The 25,422-nt window shown below is 44.7% G+C and overlaps 2 protein-coding genes across 6 annotated transcripts in view; one reads left to right on the top strand and one right to left on the bottom strand.

Moving 5' to 3' along the window:
* Positions 1 to 156: 156 nt before the first annotated feature.
* Positions 157 to 8,982, top strand: LOC308116968 (uncharacterized protein). The gene is made up of 3 exons (XM_080475522.1): positions 157 to 516; positions 2,780 to 3,076; positions 5,784 to 8,982. Exons 1-3 carry the CDS (start codon positions 264 to 266, stop codon positions 7,886 to 7,888), a joined length of 2,655 nt encoding a protein of 884 aa, XP_080331648.1. The 5' UTR covers positions 157 to 263; the 3' UTR covers positions 7,889 to 8,982.
* A 2,969-nt stretch (positions 8,983 to 11,951) lies between these two features.
* ndrg4 (NDRG family member 4) overlaps positions 11,952 to 25,422 on the bottom strand; it is a 53,572-nt gene continuing 40,101 nt past the window's right edge. For 3 of the 5 annotated variants that reach the window (XM_080475525.1, XM_080475526.1, XM_080475528.1), the window contains 13 exons: positions 24,559 to 24,664; positions 20,864 to 20,984; positions 20,626 to 20,688; positions 20,228 to 20,288; positions 19,225 to 19,311; positions 19,049 to 19,105; positions 18,663 to 18,766; positions 18,484 to 18,540; positions 18,276 to 18,327; positions 16,845 to 16,892; positions 16,381 to 16,416; positions 16,132 to 16,183; positions 11,952 to 14,936 (listed from right to left, as the gene is read on the bottom strand). In XM_080475525.1, coding sequence (XP_080331651.1) covers positions 14,782 to 14,936; positions 16,132 to 16,183; positions 16,381 to 16,416; positions 16,845 to 16,892; positions 18,276 to 18,327; positions 18,484 to 18,540; positions 18,663 to 18,766; positions 19,049 to 19,105; positions 19,225 to 19,311; positions 20,228 to 20,288; positions 20,626 to 20,688; positions 20,864 to 20,984; positions 24,559 to 24,664 — 999 coding nt within the window. In that variant the 3' untranslated portion in view covers positions 11,952 to 14,781. Of the gene's footprint in view, positions 14,937 to 15,834; positions 15,874 to 16,131; positions 16,184 to 16,380; positions 16,417 to 16,844; positions 16,893 to 18,275; positions 18,328 to 18,483; positions 18,541 to 18,662; positions 18,767 to 19,048; positions 19,106 to 19,224; positions 19,312 to 20,227; positions 20,289 to 20,625; positions 20,689 to 20,863; positions 20,985 to 24,558; positions 24,665 to 25,422 lie in introns of all 5 variants that reach the window. The other 2 variants (XM_080475524.1, XM_080475527.1) reach the window with 1 other exon arrangement.

Below are 25,422 nucleotides of genomic sequence, written 5' to 3'. Positions count from 1 at the left end.
TTTTTCTATTTTTGTTTTCCTTGTGATTGATGATTACATGCTTCGCCACCACTAGAGTTTGTAAACGTTCTTGTTCAAATTAAAAATAAAAATAAAAAAGTAAAAAAAAAAATCCGCCGGAAGTCGCATGTTGGGGGACAACGCGTTGTCGTCATTTCCTGTCGACGAATCAAGCCACCGAGAAAACCTCGATACGCTCTGTGGCGGTAAACAGACGGTGGATGTGAGCCTCCGTTAAACCTCGGAGGAGGGGAGAAGAACCGATGATCGACCGTTCGGAGCTTGTTGGACTCCGCTGTGTTCTCGAGTCTCACGGAGGAAATGTTTCATCTCCTGCAGCAACAATGACGTCACTTCAGACTTTGAGGGAGTTTATCATCGAGAGACTAACCGCTGCTGCTGGAGAAATATCCACCGTGTTGGAACAAAGTGTCCTCCGGTGCCAGGAGGAGATTTACCGGCAACGCAGGTTATTGGAACTCAGCGGGAAACCTCAAATCGAGTTCCACAGACCAGGTCAGGAAAAGTCAGGATGAACACGTGAATGTGACTCGTGAATTTCTGCCATCAGTGTTAATAAAGTTATGAATCTAAAGTGAGTTTTCACAGTTAACTTCGGAACTTCGTGTAAAACTAACGTCACTGTCTGAGGGGAAAAAGTCCCTGTGAATGTCCCGAAGCGGCAGTTCTCTGTCTGGTTTAGCTTCAGGAGAGGCTGGAGGTGTCTGGTTTAACTTCAGGTGTCTGGTTTAACTTCAGGAGAGTGTGGAGGTGTCTGGTTTAACTTCAGGAGAGTGTGGAGGTGTCTGGTTTAACTTCAGGAGAGTGTGGAGGTGTCTGGTTTAACTTCAGGTGACTGGTTTAACTTCATGAGAGGCTGGAGGTGTCTGGTTTAACTTCAGGAGAGGCTGGAGGTGTCTGGTTTAACTTCAGGTGTCTGGTTTAACTTCAGGAGAGTGTGGAGGTGTCTGGTTTAACTTCATGAGAGTGTGGAGGTGTCTGGTTTAACTTCAGGAGAGGCTGGAGGTGTCTGGTTTAACTTCAGGAGAGTGTAGAGGTGTCTGGTTTAACTTCAGGTGTCTGGTTTAACTTCAGGAGAGTGTGGAGGTGTCTGGTTTAACTTCAGGTGTCTGGTTTAACTTCAGGAAAGGCTGGAGGTGTCTGGTTTAACTTCAGGTGTCTGGTTTAACTTCATGAGAGTGTGGAGGTGTCTGGTTTAACTTCAGGAGAGGCTGGAGGTGTCTGGTTTAACTTCAGGTGTCTGGTTTAACTTCAGGAGAGTGTGGAGGTGTCTGGTTTAACTTCATCTGATTATTATGAAATGTTCCGTTTTGCGCCTCTTCCTTTTACTTTGTCCTTCCAAGTACTACAAGTAATACGAGTTGTACTTTTCTCTGTTTGCCACAGGATTTCCTGGAACTTCCTTTAGTCATGAAGTAATCTAGCAGTTACTATGTGTACTGTCGTGGTCTTTTGTCGGAATACTATCCTGGGCCCGGTGCGAAACCAGAAGACTGCACGAGCATACTTTACTAATGTTCTAACTATACTGGTACTCAGCTCATTTCCTGTTTAACCCTCAGCTGTTGTCCCGAAATAACCGCGTCTTTCATGGCGTCTGAGCGGCTCCTCCTGTCACTTCACACCGTCCAAGCTGCTTTCAATGGTGTTTTGTCTCGGGTCTATTCCGGGTCTATTCCGGGTCTATTCCGGGTCCATTCCGGGTCCATTCCGGGTCTATTCCGGGTCTATTCCGGGTCTATTCCGGGTCTATTCCGGGTCCATTCCGGGTCCATTCCGGGTCTATTCCGGGTCTATTCCGGGTCCATTCCGGGTCCATTCCGGGTCCATTCCGGGTCTATTCCGGGTCCATTCCGGGTCCATTCCGGGTCCATTCCGGGTCCATTCCGGGTCCTTTCCGGGCTCCGGAGCTCCTGCAGACACAGTTAAATCCACTTGAGGCTGTTTTTATGTTTTTTAAAAAACATCCTGAGTCTAATACATTGTTTTAATCTAGCATTAATCTAACCAGCATGCATAGTATATTTGTTTACGTAGACATTCTTGATATACTGTTCCAGAGAACAAACTAAATGATTCCACAGTACTCAGTAGTAAATGTCTGCCTCAACACTCGGCTCTTTTCAATCAAGACTTTTCTGTTTGCTGCTGCTTTTAATGGAGAGTTTTATTAAGATGTTGAGTCTTAATAAGGCTGAAATCGCGTCACTATGTTATTTGATCAATGTGGAGAAGTGGCAGCAGCCTGTTTCCTTGTTTTATTTACAGCACTTCTGAGACTGAAGGTTTCTGCTGCGTCTGAAAGCTGAATTCTGACGAGCTTCAAGCTTGTGTGATGTGTGTGACGTTGACCTCTGAGCTCCAGGAAGCTCCGGATCGTTTCTCGGCAGAACCGGGCCTCCTTCATATGTGGGATCAGTTGGGATATTTTCTCCATGCGACTGCGAGGTGTTGACAGTTTGAGTCCTCGGCCAAGTTTGAAGATACAGACCTCCTGATGAGACAATAAAACATGAGCTGAGACCAAGAAACATCTCCTGAGATTCTTTTCTGCATCAAACCAGAACACACTAACCCGTCCAGACAGTTTTCTCCTTTATTCTTTAAACCCCACAGCCACGGTCAGTTTTATTGAAAGGAGCAGACTTTTTGTTTCTAAATGTTTGTACTTTAAATGTAGCCTGTCCTGTCTCCTCCATCCTTCACTGTAGAATATTCACATCATCACATCAGTGACTTTTGTCTTGTTTCCCTCCAGAGGGTCCACAGCAACACGTCGGTCACCAGAAGATGAGCTCCAGTGTGGAGCAAGAGGAACATGAAGCTCCACACATTAAAGAGGAGGAGGGTGGTGTTGAGGAGACTGGTACTGATGGAGAACGTGAGGATTCCCACGACTCTGTGAGAGACTGGACCACCCAGAGACTAACTGCTGCTGCAGGAGAAATCTTCACCGTGTTTCAACAAACTATAATCCAGTACCAGGAGGAGATGGATCGTCAGCGCAGACTGCTGGATAACATCTGGAACCCTCAACTCAAGCTCCACAGAACAGGTATGGAAAAGTCTGAATGAACACATTCAGTCCCACATGGACGGAACAATAAAGTTGTGGACATTGATGTTTTCAGAAGAGACATTTCATTCAAACGCAGGACGTCTCATCATGACTCCATCTCAGGTAGCGTGGTGAACAGTGAACACAATGTTGTGTGAAAATGAGAGACGATTAGTGGAATGTGGAAAGTTTTCAAATTCACTGCTGTAATCAGAGTTTTCTTTTTTTTTTACTTTTTATTTTTGTTAACAATTCAAACATCTTGTTCACAATTCACCACCATATAGAGAGAAGTACATCAGGTCACACTGCAACTACAAATGTGAATGAAGCAGGTGTGTTACATGAACAATGGAATACACTTTACAGCACATAGAAGAAGAAAACAATGAGTAAGAAAGGAAGGAAGAGAAAGAAAAGACAGACAAAATGAAAATAACTAAAGAACTAAAATGAAATGAGGGGGTTGGGGCGGCATCTCCTCATTGAATGAGCAGTTTCATCATGGGGCTCCATCTTTTATTAAAAACATGATTTTGGAGCCTCAGAGAGGAGGTTACGTGCTCCATTGTTTAAATATCCCACATTCTTTGGATCCACAGGTGATAGGTCGGCGGCTCCACCTTCATCCAGTTAGTGGTTCTACATTTCTGAGCTGCAGCCAGAGAGATTTGCAGCCTTTCCCACTTTACCTGCTGGTTTTAGTCCAAGTAAGATCACCTGTGGATCTTTGGGAACGTCAATACAAAACACCTCTTTAAGGGCCTGAGAGACCTCCTCCCTGAACTGCTCTAGTTTAGAGTATAACCAGAATATATGGGCATGGTTCCCTACAAAGTCTCCACAACACTTATTGGACCATGTTCTAAACATCTTTGCAGTTATGTGTGGGGCTCGAAAATATCTTATTACAACTTTCCATTTATTTCCTCTCCAAATATTAGCATTCGTTATGCTATGGGCTGTAGAGCATATTTGTTCCCAATCTTCTTTATATATTTTCCTGTACAATTCAGCTTCCCATGGTGCTTTAGTGAACTGGTCTGGTTCATGGACAGGAGTCTCTGGTACAGGCACGAGGTCACCCTTCCACTGTTTATACCCAGCTGCCAGTCTTCTTTATAGGACTCTATTCCCGTGGGACTAACCATTGTATTCCAGTGCTTATGTTTCAATCGATGGTGTCTTAAGTGTAGGTATCTAAATAAGTCTGTAGCTGGAAGGGAGAACTCATGTCGTAGTTGTTCAAATGACTTGAGGGTGTTTGTTTCACATAGTTGAGGAAAACACTGAAGCCCAAGTGAGGACCATCTTTTAAAACCTGCGTCTCTCCAGGTTTTCCATGAAGGCACCCGGGCCTAACCGAGGGGTGGACCGGCGGCTCTGCGAACACGGTCGTCCGCCTACTTTAAGCCTGGCTGTGTTTTATTCTGCAGTTTTTGAGCTGAGCACCGACAGAACCGATTACGCAAAACATAGCAAATGTCACATTGTTTTGAAAAAAAAAATAAAAATTGGAGGATGAACAACAGCAGTGCACCTCTCAGTTTATCACGCCAAGTAACTCCATGGAACAAAGCGGAGGGACACAACACATACATTAATGTAATAAAGTAGAACCCTATGATCTTAAAGTGTGAACAGATTTTAACATTTTTAATTTTGTATATTTATAATTTCTTTTTTTATTCTCTTTATTTTGTTACCTCTGCTTCTCTTGAGAGGAGAAATAATATTGAATATAAGTGGGCTAGTAAAATAGTTTCCAAGGAGATTATTACAAATCAGATAATAAACGAGAAGAAGGTTGCCAAGAACATTGTTCAAAAATAAAGTAAAACTACAAATAGTGTTTTATTATGTATTTAAACGTTCTTTACTTCAGTCTCTTTGTTTTGTCCAGAGAGGGAGCCTCCCTGCATTTTACGGAGCGCCTCTCCTCTCGTCCACCTGAAAGGATGTTTCTGTTCATAGTCCATGTCTTTGTCTGGATCCACCAACTCCTCATCCTCCTCCTTGTACGTGATGTGAAGCCTTGCGGGGTAAAGTAGACCGTAATGGACCCCGGGGGGGGGGGGCGAAGCACCTTCTTCACGTCATGGAATGCAGCATTTCCTTTAGTGTTTTGGACACGGCCGTGGTGGAGCTGCAGCCTGGCTTCTCCTCCAACCGGTGATACGGATGTTGCCTCTAATCATCCTCCCCTCGCTCTTCACGAAGCTGAAATTCTCAGAGAGCTCGTTTTTCATTTCTTCCTTATAATTATGCCGACGTCCGTCCGTAGGGAGGAGAGGATGTCTGATTGGATTATTTCAGCCTCCGTTGGTGTGAGCTGTTGCTGTCGGGTCAGAGGTGCAGCGAGCGCCGAGCTCTTAGCAGCACTTTTCTCCAAGGATGTGTTGGTCCCGCTGTTGGAGGCCCCTCCATATCGGAATTTACGTAGGTTGTTCGCCATCTGGGTGAACTTACTGTCAGCAGGTCTCTACCTCTGGCTTTAATATGATGAGTTTGGGTTCGTTTCCTCCGTAATTCGCTCAAAAAATTATTTTATATGTTTAACTCTTGTTGTGGTTCTACCGGAGCTCCAAAAACGCGTCTCACACCAAGGCTGGCTCACTAGTGCCCCTCACAGATTTTTTGTTAAAAGCTGGAACTGTAGAAGTAACGTAACTAACCTTTCATCTGGTACTTTTTGTCTCTCCAGAGTTCCCACAGTATCATGACTACAATGAGGAGCAGGAATCAAACTACTGTGGAAAGCAGGAAGAACCAGAATCTCCACAGATCAAAGAGGAACCAGAAGAACCAGAATCTCCGCAGATCAAAGAGGAACCACAAGAACCAGAACCTCCACAGATCAAAGAGGAACCAGAAGAATCAGAATCTCCACAGATCAAAGAGGAACCAGAAGAACCAGAATCTCCGCAGATCAAAGAGGAACCACAAGAACCAGAACCTCCACAGATCAAAGAGGAACCAGAAGAACCAGAACCTCCACAGATCAAAGAGGAGCCAGAAGAACCAGACCCTCCGCAGATCAAAGAGGAACCAGAAGATCCAGAATCTCTGCAGATCAAAGAGGAACCAGAAGAACCAGAACCGCCACAGATCAAAGAGGAACCAGAACCTCCACAGACCAAAGAGGAGCCAGAAGAACCAGAACCTCCACAGATTGAGGAGCAGCAGGAACTCGGTAGCAGCCAGGATGGAGAACAGCTTCTACTGAAGGTTGAAAGTGGTTCCTTTAGGGTTCCTTCTATTGAGGAGCAAAGTTCCCTGAGTGAACCAGAAGAAGAACCAGACACTGAGCAGCTCCTCTCTCATGACTCTGAAGTCTACGTTGTGACAAAACATCTTGACTCAGAATTAACTATAACGGTAGAACTGAAAAAATTCAGCATAGTTCTTGGTGACCGTGTGGACGAGGTTCCTGAGTCAGAGAAGCAGGCTGAAGGTGAAAAGCTCCTTTGTGAGGAAACATCTGGTGAAAATGTCCGTAAGAAACGTAAATTAGGTCAAAACTTAAGAGACGTCACTAAGAAGAAGAAAATAATTTGTGAAACATATGGAAAAGTTTTCAGTTGTCAGAGTCATTTGTTGGTCCACAAGAGAACTCACACAGGTGAGAAGCCGTATTCTTGTGAAACATGTGGGAAAAGTTTCAGTCAAAAGGGTAATTTGTTGAGCCACAAGAGAATTCACACAGGTGAGAAGCCGTATTCTTGTGAAACATGTGGAAAAGGTTTCAGTTGTCAGAGTTATTTGTTGCGCCACATGAGAACTCACACAGGTGAGAAGCCGTATTCTTGTGAAACATGTGGGAAAAGTTTCAGTCAACAGAGTAATTTGTTGGTCCACAATAGAACTCACACAGGTGAGAAGCCGTATTCTTGTGAAACATGTAGAAAAGGTTTCAGTAGACACAGTTCTTTGCTGGTCCACAAGAGAACTCACACAGGTGAGAAGCCGTATTCTTGTGAAACATGTGGGAAAAGTTTTCATTCCTCCGGTAATTTGTTGTTCCACAAGAACACTCACACAGGTGAGAAGCCATATTCTTGTGAAACATGTGGGAAAAGTTTCGTTCAACATGGTCATTTGTTGCTCCACAAGAGAATTCACACAGGTGAGAAGCCGTATTCTTGTGAAACATGTGGGAAAAGTTTCAGTCAAATGGCTAGTTTGTTGGTCCACAAGAGAACTCACACAGGTGAGAAGCCGTATTCTTGTGAAACATGTGGGAAAAGTTTCAGTCAAACGGCTAGTTTGTTGCTCCACAAGAGAACTCACACAGGTGAGAAGCCGTATTCTTGTGAAACATGTGGGAAAAGTTTCAGTCAAACGGCTAGTTTGTTGCTCCACAAGAGAACTCACACAGGTGAGAAGCCGTATTCTTGTGAAACATGTGGGGAAAGTTTTCATTCCTCGGGTAATTTGTTGTTCCACAAGAACACTCACACAGGTGAGAAGCCGTATTCTTGTGAAACATGTGGGAAAAGTTTCAGTCAACCGGGTAATTTGTTGAGCCACAAGAGAATTCACACAGGTGAGAAGCCGTATTCTTGTGAAACATGTGGGAAAAGTTTCAGTCAACCGGGTAATTTGTTGAGCCACAAGAGAATTCACACAGGTGAGAAGCCATATTCTTGTGAACCATGTGGGGAAAGTTTCGTTCAACATGGTCATTTGTTGCTCCACAAGAGAATTCACACAGGTGAGAAGCCGTATTCTTGTACAACGTGTGAGAAAAGTTTCAGTCACCATGATTCATTGCTGCGCCACATGAAAACTCACGAAGGGATGAAGTGATGAAGGATTCTGGGAAATCTCATTCAGGAAGTCCAGCTTGAGCCCAAAGGTTTAAATAAATGTGGTCTCTGTTTGTCTTGAAATAAAATATTCATTTGAATATGATTGTTTTTTATTCTGTTTATTTAACATGAATGAGTTTTCACAAGATAAATACAGAAAATAATAATACATGTTACTTGTGGTGCACTCTACATTTGTGGATCTTAAATGACTAAAAACAAGGAGTTGCAAAACTTAAAATTGCAGTAAAAAATCAATAAAGAACTGCAAAACAAAGACTGGGTCTGTGGTCTGGAGGTAAATTCCAGTGGAGCAGAAAGCCCGGTCCCCCCATGGGGCTGAAGTTGGTCCTGGGATATATGAAGGTCTGATAAATTATTGGAGTGCAGGGGGCGGCTCCTGAAGCTGACAGGATGTGGCCACTAACATGGCCTCTGGGTTGGAGCTGGGACCAAGCACCTCCAACTTCACCCATTTAGAGTTTAAAACAAAGAATGAAGGCGATTCAGGATTTAATGTCATTAAAACATTCCATAGTGGTGTAACTGAGTAGGTATCCTTCTGTTTCAGAGGTACAGAAATGTGGCCGTCATCAGTATGACGGTGAAAGGAGATCATGTAGTTTCTGAGACTAGAGCCCTGCAGGGAAAATAATGGGGGGGGGGGGACTTCTGGAACAGAGTTGAAAAGAATCTGAAGAACATTTGATTCCATTGTAGAAAGAAAGCCGGAAGTCGGACCCTGATGGTTTGAAAGAGACACAACCTGACGACAAAGATACTCCTGACAAAAGTAACTGCCAGACAAACATTTCTCCATAAAAACATCAAATTACTCTTAAAAAAAGGGACAAAGTCACTATTTGTGCACAAAAAACAACCAACTGGACGTCTTCAAAAAGACGATTTGTTAAATTTAATCCGTTTTGAGATTTTTCATGTGACGTGATAATTTATGTTGTTGGGATTTATGTTTGGTCACGTTGAATAATTATCTTTGTTGTCTCTTGGACTGTATAAAGAAAACCTGTGTAAGCAAACATACTATGCATGCGAGTTATACCAAAGCAATGTATTAAACTCATAAATGTTTTTTTTAAAAATTGGAATGCAACCATGGGCGATAATAACTGTCCAAAGAGAGGACGCCATTAGGATCGCCGAGGGGGGGGACATAATGATAGGGGGGGGGCCTTCCAAACAGGCCCTAGTAAGACAGCACCGGCTTTTAGCAATAAAACTCTACTCTGCATCCAGTTTCTCTCTCCCAGTCTCTTTTGTATATTAGTATTCCATGTATTCTGCTTCAGGTAATTATCTGTGAAACTGTGTGATTAATTCCACTCTTGTTTCCTCGTCAATAAAAAAACACATTAATGACTGTTTTTCCTTCATAAGCGAGCCGAGTGCCAGTATAGTTAGAACAATTAGTAATATACGCTCGTGAAGTCTTCCGACGTCACATCTGGCGCAGGACAGCGTTCCAACAAAAAGACCACGACCGTCATTAGCATTAAATTACTTTAAGTAATAGATTACTGAAAGTAATAAATTGCTGGAAGTAATTTATGAACACATTTAAATTATTAAACAGTGAGTAACTCATTAACAACTCCAAAAGTAATTGATTTCTTAAAGTTAATAAATTATTAAAAATTATTAATAAAATATTTTGATTAAATTTGTCATTTATTCATTATTAATAAAATAATAATAAAAGAAGAGGCCCCACCGGAGAATCTGGAAATAGCTCATTGCCAAACTATCAGTCTCGTTTGAAAAGGGATTTATTTAAGTTAGTTAATGTTCTGAGTTAATATAACCGTACTTAATAAAGGGAAGGCGTGAGCGTCGAGCACCAACCAGCGACTGTCAACAATAAATACACAATAATCACGAGGAATACTTCAATTCAGTTAACAGGCGTTTAATACAAAAATGTATTAATTCACAAAATGTCATTTAACACAGATTAATCTACCGAACAGCAAATGCTTTGTAGTGTGTGTGTGTGTGTGTGTGTGTTTTGGTATATCTATGGAGAGGAGCTCGGCGCTGGAAGGGAAGGATCAGATATCAGAACCAGACCCAAGGAACCTTGTCAGTCAGAACCAGGTCCAACGAGCACCAAAGAAATGTGCTCCTTCCCTCACTGCCGCTGTCAGACCGGCCATGTTTCACAACTCGGCGCAAAATCACTAATTTATCCACTCATCAAAGTTCAAAATACTTTCAGAACAGAAAAATCTACAAATAATAACTTTTTACCACCTTTTACACCCACAAGGTCACAAATCCTCTCATGAATCAACAGCAGCAGAAAAGGGAAAGAAAAAGTGTGTTTACCTTTTTAATCGTCTCTTTGTCCACTGTCTCCTGTCTCTTTGTCCACTGTCTCTTTGTCCACTGTCTCCTGTCTCTTTGTCCACTGTCTCCCACCATCTTCCATTGATTGTCCCTCCTGACTCCTGACCTGTCCTCTTCTCCTGAACCCCGGAAGGGTTTTATATGGCGGCCATGATGAGGACTGTCTGGATTCTCTGTGAGCAGAGGAAAGGAGGCCCGGTGCTTCCTGGAGAACAGGGGTCTCTAACTCACGGCCTGCGAGACGACATTTTGTGTCCCGCACCTTGCTGCGAAAGTACAACGTCGATGTGTCGCGCGATTTAAGTGAAACAGGTTGTGATGGCGTGTTTACTTACTTAGGAAGCACAGGACACGTCATGCGTTCACTTTTAATAGTGAGTAATATAAGGATTTCAACTATTATATAGGCTTTCGTCACCAATGAACCGGCAGGTTATCGCTCATTACTATGACGACAGATCATATGACATCATGGCAGGATCAGACCCCACACAAAACCCTCTTCACTCCTGGTTGCCCACAACTACTAAACCAAACTAAACTAGATGGATTAACTACCTACATGAACAAAACAACTGAAACACAACTCAACACAATCATGATCAACTCTACAAACCGAATAAAACCCTGAATAATTACATCTAAAACACGACGGACAGGAACTCCCATGATGCACCGCAGCGATCACGGAGCGGAAAAATAAAGCCGTCGAAGGAGGGTCTTCTTATTCCTCCGTTTATTACAATGTAAATTATATTTTACCAACAAAAGAAGTATATTAAAAGCGTTAGAAATGAGTCTTAATTCTCATTGACTCCTTGTCTGACCCGGAGCTTTTCCCTCTACTGAGCGGAAGTAACAGCAATGATCCATGAAGAACGCAAATTAAAAGCATAGTATGATAATGTATCACAACTCCAGAGCGAGATCAAACCAAAGATACCACTATTGTATTAAAAACTGGTTGAAATAAAAAGTATTTCAGTTAGACACCCATCTATTATGTAAAACTAATTTTTATTGCCCCATTTAATTTAATAAAACAATTATTGTGTCTAAATTATGAAACATATTGTGAAACTTCCATAATAAAAGCTGCACATAATGTGTACAAGGCGTAACTCCGACAACGTGTAACGGGAACCGAGTGTAAAATGTTCACCACACGTTGAGTTCATTGTTTTTATTGTTCATTGTTCATTGCTATTAAAAAGGTTTTTGGAATTTATTGTTTAAAAGATTGTTTGAATGTTTCGTTAAACTGAATGTTTAATTAACTGACTAAATCCCTATTGGTGCCACAAAGCAGCAAATATTCTTTTTTTTTATTAAGGGAACACATATTTTTCCTCTTTATGATAATTTTCTAATTTCTTTTTTTACATTTGTGGCATTTTAAGGTCGTAACACACACACACACACACACACACACACACACACACACACACACACACACACACACACACACACACACACGCAATTATTTGTGTTTTGTTAAAAGTTTGAACAAAATCACCCATATTTAATCTCATGCTCCAGTAACAGGAGTGATTTCTCAGTTTTTAGGTGTAAATGGACAAAGTTGGACGCATCTCATCAAACATCGAAGAGGAAAAACACGAAGCCACTGAGAAGACATGAACACGAACCTCGACAGAGAAACGGAGCAGAAACACACCAACTCGTCTCATTTAGACAGAAAGTCTTTATTTCTTACTTGTTACTTGATCAGTACACGGACAGAGACGGCTTATATTTATATATAATATATTTAAACTTTACAGTTCACATCTGAATGACGACGAAGAAGCAGGTCAGAGTCTTTCTACTGCTGTGAATAGAACCGGAGGGAAGACTCCCACAATATGAAACAATCCAACAAGAAGAGAAACCAAGCAACTTATTGCTGAATACAAATCAATCATAATGGCAGTAAGAAGAATAGTAGTAACACAGGGACCAATATCATTATACCAAGATGAGGGTACACCCTAGTGTGGCCTATAAAAAAAACAACTCCAAGGAAAGAGGAACGATGTGTTTTTCCCACAATGCAGCAGTGTTAGTGTTTGGTTTACAACCTGCTCTACAAAGAAAACGTATCTACAAGTGTGAGGAGAAGCTTCAGACCCTCACAGGAGGACTGGAGGAGGAGGAGGGTGGGGGGGTGACAGTGAGGTGGGGGCGGTTCTAAGAGGAAGGGAGGAGGTGACGATACTGTACAGCACTTCAAAAAGGGGACAAGATACATTCAGGAGTCCCCCCACCCCCACCCCCACCCCACACACACACTCCCTGGGGCAGTTTGGGGTTCCGATGGCAGAGGAACACTGAAGAGGGTGAAATGTGGCTACATGCAGACCTGGAGCCTCTCTGATCACGTCTTCTTCAAACCCCGTCCACACTCGTTCATGTGAGCGTCTCTCTTTGGCCGATCGGACGGTGAGTGGAGCCCCCTGCTGGTGCTCGGACGCTGCACCACCACCTCCTACACTGAAAGTGACTTTAGCTGATAGCCCTTTAGGCTGCGTCTGGGTCTGCCTGTGAGAGCCGGGGCACCTGGAGAGTTGTTTTTGTCGTTTTCTTTTTTTTTGTTAGGGAAAAGGGGTTTTCTTCTTTTTCTTGTTTTATTTTTAAGGTGGCTGGGGGTTGCCCTACATTCCGAGCTTGGAGCCCAAATGGCGCCAAAAAAGCCCCGCCCCTTACAGGCTGCCTCAGGTGAGCGCACGCCTCAGCGATTGGAAGCTACGCCCCTTCTGAAAGGGGACCAAAGGGTGGGAGGTTTGTTTTTAAAAAAAATAACAAACAAAAACAGATCAGTTTCTGTAAAACTGAAAGCAAAAGTAAGTGAATATGGTACATGAATACTGTACAGTAACACCAGGGGGCGCCATCACGTCACCAGACCTCCAGCGTGTGAAGGACTGGAAGGTGTTCCAGGGTCAGACAGCAGCTCACAGCACCACTAAACTAAAACTACACTTGGATATTGACGCCAAACACTGGTGAGACACTAAACTGCACATTAATACAACCAGCCAACACTGAGCCGTGGATCTGTTTCTATTTGTGTGTATGGCGTCGTTCCGTTACAAAACCCAGCCCACGCAGCTTTCGTGGAAGTGTGTGTGTGTGTGTGTGTGTGTGTGTGTGTGTGTGTGTGTGTGTGTGTGTGTGTGTGTGTGTGTGTATTTGTTTTGTGGGTGTATGGCTTTGGTATATCTATGGAGAGGGGCTCGGTGCTGTAAGGGAAGGATCAGATTTCTTTGGTGCTCGTTGGACCTGGTTCTGACTGAGACAGTTCCCTCGGGTCTGGTTGAGTTTGATTGTCACATAAAGAGCAAACTACCACGTCCAAACACTGCAGCTACAAACCGACGGCAGCGTGAGTGAGGTGCTAAAGCGAAACTCCCCTAATGCTACTGAGACTACTCGGATACTAGAATGCCCTAAGATTACTTTTACATTCTCATGCACACTATTACTGTACGAGTCTACAACTGCTTTCTATGCTATCGTTATGAAGTGGATTGTCTTTGAAACGTGAGATGAAACACAGACTAAAGACATCAATCAAACACGGTGGCATTAGCGTTGCCGTGGTGAACGCCATGTAGAACAGATGAAGCTCCCTGGTGGTGTAGTGGCGAGGACTGTTTAATATCATGAAGCTGACGGCAGCTCACAGACAGATGGTTGAGTTTCAGACAACGCAGATTTTAGAAAATGTCCTGGTCAATGTTTAAGATTCTGACATCCTGAATTTTTTTTAAATGATTAACAAAGAAGCATGAAGAAACACCGTCGCGGCTGCTCACTCAGACACAGGAAGCTCGATGTTACACAAACAAAACCTGCATTATAAAAGTCAGCTAAATTCAAGTAGATCATTTGGATCCAGAAGCCTACATTCGGCACGCCTATACGCAGACGATACTTCACTATTCATTTCTAATCCTACATCCTAAATTCTTCCCAAGTGCAGCTTTGAAAACGGCGCGATGAGCTCTGATCGTGGACTAAAGCAAAAGCTCTGAAGCTCTACAGGTGTACTCCGCTACGATTGGCTGCGCTCTGCTGTCCGTCAGCTCCTGGACACGCCCTCCCAGACACGACACATCGTCAAAGAGAGACGCTCAGTTAGACACACGTTTGAAAACGCGCCACGCTTGCATAATACTCATACGTAACACTGTTTCGACCGCTTCTCCGTTCCTGCGTCAGATTGCTGACAGCAGCTCGTTATGGCGTATTGCTGAGTGGATTGTGATGGAGGGGGGTGGGGGCGGGGGAGTTACTTCAGTTTAAAAAAAAAAAAAAAGGGTGCAGGCAAAGAATGAGGGGGACACTTAGCAAACACAAGAATGACACTCCAAGAACGAAAACAGTTGGCTAGATCTTCAAGTGCTGGGTGGAGGTGGGCGTTCCAAAGGTGTTTTAGTAGCAATACGTAGGGTATTTTACACTGGAGGAGGACTCCTTCACCCACCCCCTCCACTCCCCCCTCCCTCTCTCCGGGGCCCCTCAACAGGACACCTCCATGGTGTGGGTGACGGCGCCGACCCCCTCGGTGCTGTCGGAGTGGGTGCAGGCCCGGGAGCGCGAGCCGTCTATGGAACTGGCGCTGGTCAGCGAGGCCGTCCTGGAGCGGGCCAGGCGGGTCATACTGGCCGAGGGCACTGCGGGGACACGAGTACTCTGATTACTTCAAGCACAGAGCCGCTGGGTAGTCAGGTGGAGTCGGGGTGGGGGGGTTGAGGGTGTGTGTGTGTGTGTGAACATGCTCGTGTGGAAAACTGAAGCTTCTCACTGTTTTCTGAAAACAAAGGAGCTCAAACAGAAAGTGGTTATTTAAAGCTCGTTAATGTGTCTGCAGAGACGCATCGTCGGCATCATGCACTCGGCTTTCTTCAAAACATTCTGGCTCCAGAAAAACTAACTTTTTACATTCCAACTTTCCTTTTTTGGTTTGCCTGTTTGATGTTTTATTTTCTTTCATTGCTTTTTTTTTTGGTCAGTTTCTATGAAATATTAAAAAATACTTAAGATTCTTTTTTCCCATCTTCCTAATGTGTGTGCCACTTTACTCTATCTCTCTATACATATATATATATATATATATATAAATATAAATATATAAAACTTCACAATCAAGATAATTAAAAGAAAGAAAGAAAGTTTCTTGTGACGTGCTGCATGTTTCAGGCTTTGCTCCAAGCTGAGCGCCATGCAAACAGCAACGCTGGTGATGCGATGGTGGAGGAATGGGAGACTGGGCGGCATATTTTTTTCCTGTTCAGGCGAAAAAAATAATCTCCAGAAAATAAATGAAAGGGGGGGTTTCATGTCCTCTGGGAGAAAAGAAACACCAGAAAAGATAGCAGAAATCAAAAGGTCACAGCCCAAAATATCGTTCTCATACCCAAAGGAAACTTCAGAATACGAAAAAAAGGAATTTCAAAATGCCACAGTCGTCAAAGAGGGCAGCAGTAAGAGGTCAGAGGTGAACGGAGGAGGGGGAGGAGGAGGAGGAGGAGGAGGAGGAGGAGGAGGAGGAGGAGGAGGAGGAGGAAGTACCTGGCCCTCCACTCAACCTCCGATCCTTCACATAAGCGACTGAGAGGAAGACAGAGGGACAGATTAACACATACCCAGTGTCCCTCTGCAACACACACACACACACACACACACACACACACACACACACACACACACACACACACACACACACACACACACACACACACACACCCACACCCACACCCACACCCACACCCACACACACACACACACACACACACACACACACACACACACACACACACACACACACACACACACACACACACACACACACACACACAGAGTACTCACTGTAGCCCATCCCCTGCAGGAAGTACTTGAAGGCCTCAGTCAGCTTCCCCGGCTGGACAAAGACAAAGCAGAGGTTTTATTTCACATGTAACACAGAAGTGTGTGATTGTGTGTGTGAGTGTGTGTGTATGTGTGTGTGTGTGTGTGTGTGTGTGTGTGTGTGTGTGTGTGTGTGTGTGTGTGTGTGTGTGTGTGTGTGTGTGTGTGTGTGTGTGTGTGTGTGTGTGTGTGTGTGTGTGTGTGTTTTACCTGTGTGAGCTGTGGGAGTCCACCTGAGTCGGCCATCTGGAGGAGGACAGAGAGCGGCCATCAGAACAACTTTCTTGGGAAAAGGTCACGACAGGACAAACACATCATTCCAGTGGGATTTTCCCACTTGGAAAACTGGAACCACCGTATTTCTATATGTGTTTCTATGTGATGTTGTTGTTTGTTTCATTGAGTGATCACAATATTTTCACACGGTTGACTTGTATTGGCAACCTGAACCGGGAAATGGGAAATTCCCAGTTCACTGTTGTACCTCACACATCGGGATTCACGAATTCAGGTTTGATCACAAATGTCCTCACTTATAATTTATTTATTAAAAAAAGAAGTAAAGTGCATGAGGAGGAAGTGAACGTTTCCTCTCTTCATGACCTGAACTCTCACTTTCCTGTAATCTGCTGATGAAAGTGGGATTAAACGTGTTGAGATGAGGAAGAGTTTACCTTCAGGAAGGTGGTGTTGGTCGGGTCCAGTTTGGAGTTACACTCCACCTGAGAGAGAAAAATAAAAAACAAACATGAAAACAGTGCGGCTGCAGCACAGAGTGGAGCTGTGTGTGTGTGTGTGTGTGTGTGTGTGTGTGTGTGTGTGTGTGTGTGTGTGTGACCCAGATACTGCAGTGTGCTGCAGAGATGAGTCACTCTTGCAGCCGCAGAGTGAGCGTGCGCACACACACACACACACACACACACACACACACACACACACACACACACACACACACACACACACACACACACACACACACACACACACACACACACACACACACACACACACACACACACACACACACACACACACACAGAGATTAAAAAAATGTTCATGATTCGCTCGTGTTGCTGCCAAACGACACATTTAATTTCACAAACAAAATGAAGAATAAAAATACTCAACATAGAAAAATAATGGAGTTTATTTTCGGGTGAGAAACTTCAGACAAACACAAACGCATCTTTTTCAGACTGTTGCATCTTAATTTCTTACATCGGGTTGCGTAGCAGCGTAGCAGCTCTTTGCCAGCGCATGATTCCTATTTTCTCTTGAGTTGCACCTTTGCATGTTTTGTTTTATCTCGGGATGTACTGATACCGATACCGATACCGATACCGATACTGATACCAGTATCGGTACTGAATCACCTTCACAAACCGTTTGTTTATGAAGTATAAATTAGGCTTAATGGCATTTAATAAGTACTCGTGTCAGTACTCGGTATTGGCAAGTAGCTAAAGGTACTCATTTAATAAAAAGGTATTGGTGCCTCCCTAACTCCATCTGTTCTAAAGAATGTTTCATAGCTTTCATATTGTATGTGTGTCTTTGTGTTCAATTTCACGTAATTAGAAATGCAAAACCGAAGAGATTTGAACCACTTCCCTTGACCTTTCTAACGTCTCTGAGTGGCGTCATGTGTCATCTGAGTGCGAGCCGACACTCCAGCAGCAGCCTCGTGGCGCCGGATATGAAATATTAAGGTGACCTCCATCTGTCACATGCCGTGAAACAGCCTGTTTACATCCCTCGCTCCCTCGCTCGCCCTCGCTCGCCCTCGCTCGCCCTCGCTCGCCCTCTGTGCCACTTTCCCTACACGCATGCACACACAGTTTGAAAAAGATTGTATAACAAACCTCAATCTGACTGACAGAACGTCAAACATGCAGCAGATTAACTGGTGCAGAAAATCCCTCAAACACACACACACACACACACACACACACACACACACACACACACACACACACACACACACACACACACACACACACACACACACACACACACACACACACACACACGGTTACTCTGTGTGTTACTCTGTGTGTTACTCATGTCTTCCATCATGAATGTGTGTTGCAGGTTTGTAGACTCACCACGCCCTCCTCAGCAGGAGCGTTGTCTCCGACCACCAGCATGACGGGACATCTGAGGCGACACGGAGCGTCGACTGTCATATTCTGCTCAGTATCATTCTCAGTAACGTGCTTATTAACAGCTTATTAACAGCTTATTAACACAAACGCAGGATCATTCATATGAAACAAGAGATCCTTGGATCGGTTGCTATGGAAACAGACTCACTTGAGGGTCTTGGCGTTGAGCACGGTCCCACTGCGGTTCATCTCCAGATCCCGCCGACTGACGGAGGAAACACACACATCCGCGTTTAGGAACATGTGAACATAACTCTGTGTGTGTGTGTGTGTGTGTGTGTGTGTGTGTGTGTGTGTGTGTGTGTGTGTGTGTGTGTGCTTTTTCACCTGTTGTACATGTTCCAGAAGAGCTGCAGGTTGAATTGGTTGACGGTGTTGTTGATCTGTTGCCTGTAGCTCTGCACCAGCTCTGTGTTGTTCATCAGCTCCTCCTGCACACACACACACACACACACACACACACACACACACACACACACACACACACACACACACACACACACACACACACACACACACACACACACACACACACACACACACACACACACACACACACACACACACACACACACACACACACACACACACACAATACACTTTTATCTGTCCGGGTTGTTGTTTTCTTTGGATGTGTGGTAAGTATTGAATGAAATTGGATTTTTTTTCTGGACTATCTCTGGGACAGAAGTGTTTGCGTGGTTTGAGCTCACCTGGCTGAACAGGTGAGGCAGCACCGTGTCGGGCAGAGCGCTGGTCAGACCTGACAGCTGAGAGCGTGACACAAGATTATTACAGCAGAAAGGCTTTTAGAAATGTAGAAGTAGTAGAAGAAGAAGAAGAAGAAGAAGAAGAAGAAGAAGAAGAAGAAGAAGAAGAAAAGCGACACCTTGGTGGCGGCCCAGTCGATCCATCCTTTCCCGTTGGGGTCGATGTTGAGCAGAACTAAACCTTCCACCAGGTCGGGGAAGATGAGCTGAGAGCAAAACACCAGGAAAAGACTTTTATATATTGATCGCAGCTCATTTATACCCCGTTTACACAACAACGGTGCTTGTAGCCATTGAAAACACAATGTTTTGGAAAGGCTCTGACTCTGACTCTGTCTCCATGGAAACAGGAAAACACAACTTTTCTGAAATGCTGCTACTGCGGCCGTACTAAATAGTTCTGCACATGCTCAGTAGATGGACAATAAGAACGAGGTTTTCCTCCAGAGTGTCATGACTCCCAGTCCATATTCTCCTGGGACTCGGTAGTTTAATAGTTGACAGTCCCATTTCATTCTTGTTTCTAAACTCTGTGTATTTAATATATTTCTGTAGATTTCTCAGCTCCTCCATGAGGTGCTTCTCTCATCCGCTTTGTATGAGACATTTGTTTTACAGTTTTTTGGGGATTTTTTTCGTTATCGTCCCAGAATCTAATCGATTGGTCCTTGGATGATGAGAAATCATCCCTGAAAATCCAGATGAGAATTCATACAATTCGGGTGAGTAGTTTTTGCGAAAATTTGGTAAAATGCACACATACAAACGAGAAATAAATAAATAAATAAATAAATAAATAAATAAATAAATAAATAAATAAATAAATAAATAAATAAATAAATAAATGAATAAATGAATAAATGACTAAATAAACAAATAAATACAAGATGAAAACATAACCTTCTCAGCCAACTTGGTTGGTTGCCCACCTGTCGCTGACGAAGGTAATAATGTGTGGTTTTATGCAGATGATTCAGTTACATATGTTACATAATGTTTCTCAAGTTTTCTGAGAAATTATTTAGATTTTCGACAACGAGCTCAAACAGCAGAAAAAGCTGCAAATGTTCGGAAACACGTGAAAGTTGATGAGTTGAAAGTTTTGTTTGTGATTTAACTCACAGCAAACTTGGCCAGGATGTAAGCTCCAGCTCCGACTCCGATCCCAACGATGCTCTTGAATCTGAAAGGAGAGCAGCAGCAGCAGCGTCAGACCGACCGTGGGTTATGAGGAGCGGCAGCGCCCGGCAGCGCCCGGCCGGACGTCTCGGTCAGGCCGGACTCCACGTCCGGGCTAAGATGACATCCTGCTGGCAGCAGCTCAGACTTCCCGGGAGAAAACCAACCGTGAAGCTGCTTCTCTGCTCCGATTTCTATTTCGTTACAGTGAACTGTGTGATTGTTGAATGTGTGACAGCAGAAAGGAGCAGATGAAGCAGAAGATCTGTGCCAGCAGGACAAAACAGGACATTGAGTTCCTGCTTCTCTGTGAGTGTGTGCAGATTCCACTGAGCACCGACCCGAAGTGCTGCACCACGGTGGGCAACATGCCGGCCAGCTGGTCCATGGTGGGGTACTGGTACCTGTGGAGAGGACGGGGGGTGTTAGCCTCACAAACATCTTCCTGCAAATATCTTACACATAGGAACTGGATTAAATATAGAAATACAATGATTATGACATAGATATGATTATCAGATTATTACATGTAAATAAATGATTTTTTTTCATTGAGGTGAAAACTTCATTTTGTTTTACCCCTGGGGCATCTGCGCCGCTCCGACCTGCTGCCCCGGGGCATCCACGTGGCACACCACGAAGTGCTTGGTGATCTCCTGCATGTCCTCGTTGTTGAAGAAGCTGTTGAAGCACAGCTTGTCTGCAGGAGGGCGAGACGAGCAGAGGTGAGAGGAGGATGACCTTCCATCCCGCCGTCTGAGGAGTCCTCAGAAACACTCAGAAACACTCAGAAACACTCAGAAACACTCAGAAACACTCAGAACTCCGTTCACGAGACATTCCAAGGGAAAACATGTAGTTTTTGTGTTTGCGTTTCAGGAATTTTAGAAGAAGAAGAAGACAGCGTTTTGAAAATTATGCACAGACGTTGTAGTGGACAGACGACCAGGTTGGATCGTTATTACGTGACTGTCAAAATAAAAGTACCAAGTCCAGGAGAATCTGGACTGGGAGTCATGACACTACGGAGGTAAACTTTGTTCTGATTGTCTCTACTGAGCACGTGCAGAGGAACTGTTCACTACAGCCACTGTGCACGTCATCAGCAGCATTTCCCCTCCTTTCAATGGAGATGGAGTCAGAGTTTCTCGAAAAGCTGCAATTTCAGTTGGTGTGAGTACCGCTGTCACGTAAACGGACGCCTGAAACGCAACAAAAGTTGAAACCCCTGTGTAAACGGGGCTCAAGACTAATACAGAACAGTACTACTCTGTTCCCTCGTTTCCACGGAGACGGAGACGGAGTCGGAGTCGGAGTCGGAATCAGAGCCAGAGCGTTTTTGAAAAGCTCCATCTTGGGAGCCAGTTTTTGAAACGTTGCGTTTTCAGTGACACCGAGCGCCGTTGTCGTGGAAACGGCCGGTTCGAAACGCAACAAAAGTTGTGCGTTTTCACTTTAAATCGTTGCTACGTCGACGGGCCGCATGATCTGAACCCCGTCGGAGAGCAAGAAGTCCTGAAGCAGCTGCGTGTTTGGTGGATGTTTGTCCCACTTTCAGCAGAACTTCACGAAGGCGCTGACCGAGCGGCTTTAATTAAACGGACCAATTAATTCCACAACTGGGTTAGACGTGAGATGGTGGGGGGAGTTGTGTGTGTGTGTGTGTGTGTGTGTGTGTGTGTGTGTGTGTGTGTGTGTGTGTGTGTGTGTGTGTGTGTGTGTGTGTGTGTGTGTGCAGTTTGAGCCCTGGACGAAGGCGGGGCTCAAACTTCAGCGTGAAGCAGGTAAAGGGACGCTGAATGAGGACGGAGGTGAGAAGGGTCTCATCGGGAAGCAGCTGAATCATCGCTCCTGTTCTCCCACTGACTCCATGACCTACTTCCTCCTCTACCCCCCCACCTCTCCTCTTCCCCCCTCTCCCTCGTCATCCTCCTCTTCCACTGCAGTCGGTTGTGATACTTCAATGTTTTATCTGCGAGCTATTCTCACTCAATGACCTGTTTTCCTTTCTAATTCAGTCTTCTCTCCGTCTTTCTCTGAACACTCTCCTAATCTCTCCATCTTCTCCTCCTCTCTCCCTGCTGGCAGCCATCTGGAAGTCTCTCTCACTTATTCTCCTTCATCTCTCCTCCCCTCTCCCTCGTCTCCCTCGTCCTGCACGTTGCCGCCGCCGCACTGCAGTCGAGCGATATAGCGACTGGACTTGAATACTGATGGTTCCTCCGTCGCTCCTCTTCTACTCGTTTATTTCCTGCCGGTCGACCAAAGATCTATGCAGAGTCAGCGAAGTGGGGGTCGAGCTCTGACAAGCCTCATCTCACCCCTCTGCAGCATGAGGATGTTTTTGTGACCTACATTTCATCGGTGCCTCTCATGCATTCATTTCATTTCACTCCTCGTTTCTATTTCTAACTTTAACACAACGCCACCCCTCCTCTCTTCTCTCCCCCTCCCCTCCCCTCACAAACATGGATTTCATGAAATCATTGCGGGCTCGGCCTGGATCGACGCGGTGCAGGCTCTGACTTTGGGCACCGTGAAGGTCAAATGTTCCTCCGATGGCTTCGTGCTGCGTCTAAGCAGCCTCTTCCCATCTGCACCACGTCTCCACCATGTCTCCACCATGTCTCCACCACGCCTCCACCACGTCTCCACCATGTCTCCACCATGTCTCCACCATGTCTCCACCACGCTTCCACCACATCTCCACCATGTCTCCACCACGCCTCCGCCATGTCTCCACCATGTCTCCACCACGTCTCCACCACGTCTCCACCACGCCTCCGCCATGTCTCCACCATGTCTCCACCACGTCTCCACCACGCCTCCGCCACGCCTCCGCCACGCCTCCACCACGCCTCCACCACGTCTCGACCATGTCTCCACCACGCCTCCGCCACGCCTCCACCACGTCTCGACCATGTCTCCACCACGCCTCCACCACGCCTCCACCACGTCTCGACCACGTCTCGACCACGTCTCCACCACGCCTCCAACACGCCTCCACCACGTCTCCACCACGTCTCCACCACGCCTCCACCACGTCTCCACCACGTCTCCACCACGCCTCCACCACGTCTCCACCACGCTGTCTTCTGCACAGCTCATACCTGGACTTATCTTAGGAGCAGCGACCTCCATTAACTTAGAATTGCTACAAGCTCTTTATTATTCTTCAGGAGCCTTGTCATGTTTTTTCGTGGCCGCCGTAGGTTCTCTCGCTGTTTCCTTCATCCCGTCGGTCAGTGTTTGTTCTTATTAGTCCACGAAGGCTTTCATGTCTAAACTTCCACGATGGATTCAATCACTTTCTTCACGAGTCTCATGGCCGCCGCAGGTTCTCACACCACTGATCCAATAATCATTCCTTATTAGGAATCGGCTCCATGAGGCAGTCGGGCGTCAAACTGAGCAGTGTTATGTCGCTCCATCACATTTATTAGAAGGTTCATAAATGTCTACATATATCTTTCACAGGTTTTTGTGGCCGCCGCAGGTTCTCTTCCAACCTTCCTCAAAGCGTCATCATCGTTTGTGCTTTGGGCTCGTCTCCCCTCAAAGGTAAATCTTGTGAAGCAGCTGAGCTGGTTGGTTTAATATGCAGCTTCGCCACTAGATGTCACTAAATGTGATGTATTTTATTCAAACATTCGACTGGTTGGACTCCCGCAATACTTGAAAAGTGAAACAAAGCATTTTATGTCTGATCATTAAATTCGTCAACACAATTAGGGTCTGGAAATTGGTATTTGTCGCTCTGTTTTAATTTTATGTGCATTTATAGAGCAAACCAGCTTATGAGGAGAATGAAACACACAGCTATATGCACACAGTAGAGTTACATGGTTTTATCAGTGGTTTGTTTGAGAGCTGGTACAAGAAGTGTCTCTGCCGAGTGGAAAAACAATGAAACACAACAAAGGTCCTGAATAATATTACTTTTCCTTTAATTGGCGAAACTCACAGTGTCAGACACTTGACTTAACGATTTCCTTCTTTCCTGCGTCTTGTACTCCCTCCCTGCTGGAGGTGATAACATGAGTGTGTGAGAGTGTGTGTGTGTGTGTGTGTGTGGGTGCAAAGTGAAGGCAGGAAGCCGTGATGTGACATGGAAGCCAATTATCACCTCTGAGGAGTGAAGAAACAGGTACATCTGGAGAGAAACACACTGACTTGATGGGTCCGTGTGTGGGAGTGTGTGTGTGTGTGTGTGAGTGTGTGTGTGTGTGTGTGTGTGTGTGTGTGTGTGTGTGTGTGTGTGTGTGTGTACTCACGGTTCAGACCCACGTCGTGGTAGGTGAGGATGGCCGGCTTGTTTCCTTTGGGGGCGCCTCGGATGATGACGTGGAGCATCCCGTAGGGGGTCTCCACATCGTGTTCCTGAGAGACAAAAAAAACAAAAAACAAAAAAACAAAAAACACAACAAATGACTCACGATACGTCTCAAACCAGCAGATCTGAATTAAATCTGGTGGACTCGTTTTAATCAACTCCAACTCGACGAAGACGGACTTAACATCAACATGTAACCTGCTGAAACAGAGAAATAATCACTCAAAAGAGCTAAAATGGTCAAAAATAAACACAAAGGAATGATTTAGATATGGCTGCACGTACCATCTGTGACAACTAGGTGTCACTGTGCGACCACAGAAAGCTGCTACAGTACCAAACCTCGATTATTACCACATTTAACTGACAGAGCAACAAAAACGTCTCAAAAAATGTAATAAAATTACAGTATTTCATGTCTTTAAATGTGGTTTAGATTTATTTAAAGGTCTTTAAATGTGTTTTGGACATCTTTAAATGTATTTCAAATGTCTTTAAGTGTCCTTAAAAGTGTGCTAAACGTCTTTAAATGTGTTTCAGGTGTATTGAAATATGCTTTCCATCTCTTACCGAGCTGTCGATCCACCTCGGTAAGGTGACATTTGTTTTCTTTCTTTTATATTTGGATTACTTAGTTTGCTCCAGTTCCAAAATGTTGGGGAAGCTGACGCTATTTTGTGTTAATCTGAATGTCCAGGGCGTGGGCGTGTCTGTAGCATGTTTTTAACAACACTTTGATGTACTTATTCATAATCTCACACTGATGTTGATATTTTCTGTATATTCAAGAATCCAGTTCACCATC

The sequence above is a fragment of the Lipophrys pholis genome (genome assembly GCF_963383615.2).
Source record: "Lipophrys pholis genome assembly, chromosome: 11".
Lineage (NCBI taxonomy): Eukaryota > Metazoa > Chordata > Actinopteri > Blenniiformes > Blenniidae > Lipophrys > Lipophrys pholis.
The sequence above is the reverse complement of the archived record's forward strand: the minus strand, read 5'-3'. Positions and strand labels throughout refer to the sequence as shown.

Excerpts from the sequence above, each read along its gene's own strand:
- LOC308116968 (XM_080475522.1), top strand. The coding sequence starts at position 264 with ATGATCGACCGTTCGGAGCTTGTTGGACTCCGCTGTGTTCTCGAGTCT. Across the intron at positions 517-2,779 it reads AATCGAGTTCCACAGACCAG|AGGGTCCACAGCAACACGTC; the intron begins GTCAGGAAAAGT and ends GTTTCCCTCCAG. Across the intron at positions 3,077-5,783 it reads ACTCAAGCTCCACAGAACAG|AGTTCCCACAGTATCATGAC; the intron begins GTATGGAAAAGT and ends TTGTCTCTCCAG.